This window comes from Henckelia pumila, chromosome 3 (assembly GCF_033568475.1).
Source record: "Henckelia pumila isolate YLH828 chromosome 3, ASM3356847v2, whole genome shotgun sequence".
Lineage (NCBI taxonomy): Eukaryota > Viridiplantae > Streptophyta > Magnoliopsida > Lamiales > Gesneriaceae > Henckelia > Henckelia pumila.
This window is the reverse complement of record NC_133122.1, coordinates 31,148,106-31,151,138: the sequence shown is the minus strand read 5'-3', so window position 1 is coordinate 31,151,138 and position 3,033 is coordinate 31,148,106. Positions and strand designations below refer to the sequence as shown.

Genomic DNA, 3,033 nt, shown 5'->3' with positions numbered 1-3,033 from the left:
TCGAGAATTAATACGTCCACCCAGATCTCCATGGATTACCCAAGTTTTCTCGAATCGGATAACATTAATTTTTGGCTACATCACAAGACATCCATTTTACCTTGAGCACAAAAAAAAAATAAAAAATAAAATTGATGGTACCGTAAAATTGAAATGAAAATTTCCTAAGGAGGACCGTCCAAAAAATACCTAGCTGTCTCATACATGTTTCTACCCACACTTGGTGTCTGCATGCACAAACACGAATTCTTATACATACAAATACCACTTAAACCTACCATTCTTGTTATATACACAGTAAACAAACCAAAGTGTGTGCTGATTGAGCCCTATATATGATCATCAATGGCGAATCCATCATTTTCTTGCACGAACCTCTGCAGGTTTGGCCAAGATCATCACCAAACACGGCCGAGTTTGAAGAGAAAGAGAGAAAATATTAATGGCAAGTCGAAGGTGGAAGCTCGTGGGACAAAGAGTTCCACGGCCTACAGAGGAGTTCGAATGAGAGCCTGGGGAAAATGGGTTTCCGAAATCCGCGAGCCGAAGAAGAAGTCCCGAATCTGGTTAGGAACCTTCACCAGCCCGGAGATGGCGGCCCGAGCACACGACGTTGCAGCTCTTGCTATCAAGGGCGACTCCGCTTTCCTCAACTTCCCGGAAATAGCCCACCTCCTGCCCCGTCCCCTCACTCGGTCCCCCTCCGACGTCCAGGCTGCCGCCTCCAAGGCTGCTTACATGGAACACCTCCACCACCTCAGCCGCAGCAGCGAGGAAGAGGTAGAAGCGGAGGAGCTGGGCGAGATATTGGAGCTTCCTGTTCTTGGTACAAGCTGCTTCGACTCCGTGGAGACCACTGTGGTGCTGCTGGATGATTTAGAGTACTGGGAATATTATTACAGCAACCCATTAATCCTGCAGAGTTTCGAAGATTATGGTGGGGTTTTCTTCGGAGAAAATAATGATTTTGCACTAGGAAATTATGATACGCTGTCACTTGTTATGGAAGTCGAAGCATGTTTGTGAGTTTTTTTTTTTTGGGAATTAATTAATTAATTGTCCCATGCATCTTTTCATTCATTCTTGTTCGTGCATAAATCTTCCAAGCTCCATATGTTCACTACCATTTAATATCATTAATTAATGTCACGTTTAATTGTAATTCTTTTTTGTTGGGCTTCTTCTTCTTCTTCTTCTTCTTTTTTTTTTTTTTTTTTTTTTTAAGCTTTTTGTTGGGCTTCTTCTTCCTTCTACTAGATCTTTTGTGTGTGTGTGTTGTGTATGTTAGAGGGGAAGAAAAAATTAAGAGGATCATGAAAGCATTCAAACTTGGCTAATTTGTGAACATGTCGATGCATTAATTTAATTGAAACATATTGTTTTCATTTTGATAAATTCTACCAAGATTTTTCACAACATTGCACACCATAAAATTAAATATGCTTGTTTTTATAAGTTTTAAGAGTTTATATTAGGTTTTTGACCACTTATTGATGCTCACATCTTATTTCAATTGCAAATGTTTTGAATAAAATACATAAGATTGTGTTTGGATCCAAAGATTTGGATTTGAGAAAGTATTTGGGTTGAAGTTTTGAAATGAGTACTACATGTTGGGATGAATTTTGGAATTCATTGTCAATTGAATATGCACATGAAGAAAACCAATTGATTTGTTATTATGGATATGAAATCCGTGACTTCAAATTCATCGATCCAAATGTAACCTAAGTTTTCATAGAAATAAAAAAATCGAGAGTGCGGATAAACAAATTAAATGATCGGTCGAGATTCGACATTTTTGAACCACGAAACGCTAGGTTTCCATTTGGGTCGTAAGTGTACCAATCTCCTATTAAAGATAAGGAGGAAAAAAATAATAGAAAAAAAAGCTCTAATTTATATAAAAATCTTCATTAGTACGTAAATCGATTGTATACCGTCCATAATTAAGCATTAGGAGGTTAAGATAAAAAGTGAGAAAAAATGGATTAACCAGTAACAATTCTATTAAGACCGGTTAAGACATATAAAAATACGTGTTAAGATAATTTAAATTAAATTAAATTTACATGGTTTTATAAATAACTTATCATTAGCTTACTTTCTCAAAAATAGATTTTTTAAAATCTTAGCAATTTATTTTTTAAATATTATAAGATATATTTATAAGCGAGATTTTTCTGGAGCAAAATGCAATTTCTACTATATCTTAGTTTCATGCTAAGCGTATACAAATTAATTATATTTCACTTCTGTCAATATTAATAAGCTTTAGCAGACAATTTCATTTGAGTTTACGTATTAGGAAACTTATAGTCATTGCACCCACGTGATACGCCGATCGTTTTGACTTTTGATTAGTGCATTTTCACTGTATATTCTCTTCGGGTGTGCATTAGTAATCGCAATTTTTCTTTGCTCTATAAAAATTTAGTTATCGATTTTTTTTTTTAAAAAAAAAACACGAAATATTATGGAAAAACCGAAAACTGCATTTTTGATCCTGTAATTTGTATTTTTTTTTTCATTTTTGTCCTGTTAACAACGCTTTTGTATTTTCATTATCGTAACTTGCATGTTTTTTTTTTCAATTTTGGTTCTGTTATGGTGAATTTTCATTTGTCATCATGTAACTTTTGGTTGCGTGTGTGTGTGTATTTATACATACATATATATATATATACATATATATATATATATACATATATATATATATATATATATATATATATATATATATATATATATATAAAAGTTTTTTTTAAGTGCACACCTATCATGCCCACTACCATGCCCACCAATAATGTGACACTATTCTATTGGATGTGATAAAGATGTGATAAATTATAGGTCCAATAGAATAATGTCACATCATTGGTGGGCATAGTAGTGGGCATGATAGGTGGGCATTTGAAAGAAACTATATATATATATAAATTTTCAGCTGTCCAACCAATGATGTCCAACTCGTCCCCGACCATTAAAACCAGGTACAGTGTTTTAGTTATACTAAAAATAAAAAAAAACAAC

General features: G+C 34.0%; 1 protein-coding gene across 1 annotated transcript; it reads left to right on the top strand.

Annotated features, from left to right (window-relative positions):
• Positions 1-345: 345 nt before the first annotated feature.
• On the top strand, positions 346-1,026 carry LOC140888385 (ethylene-responsive transcription factor ERF043-like). Its single transcript, XM_073296065.1, has one exon. It carries the CDS (start codon positions 346-348, stop codon positions 1,024-1,026), a length of 681 nt encoding a protein of 226 aa, XP_073152166.1.
• Positions 1,027-3,033: the final 2,007 nt, after the last annotated feature.

What these genes read in the sequence shown, in the direction of transcription:
- LOC140888385 (XM_073296065.1), top strand. Translation starts at nt 346, where the DNA reads ATGGCGAATCCATCATTTTCTTGCACGAACCTCTGCAGGTTTGGCCAA.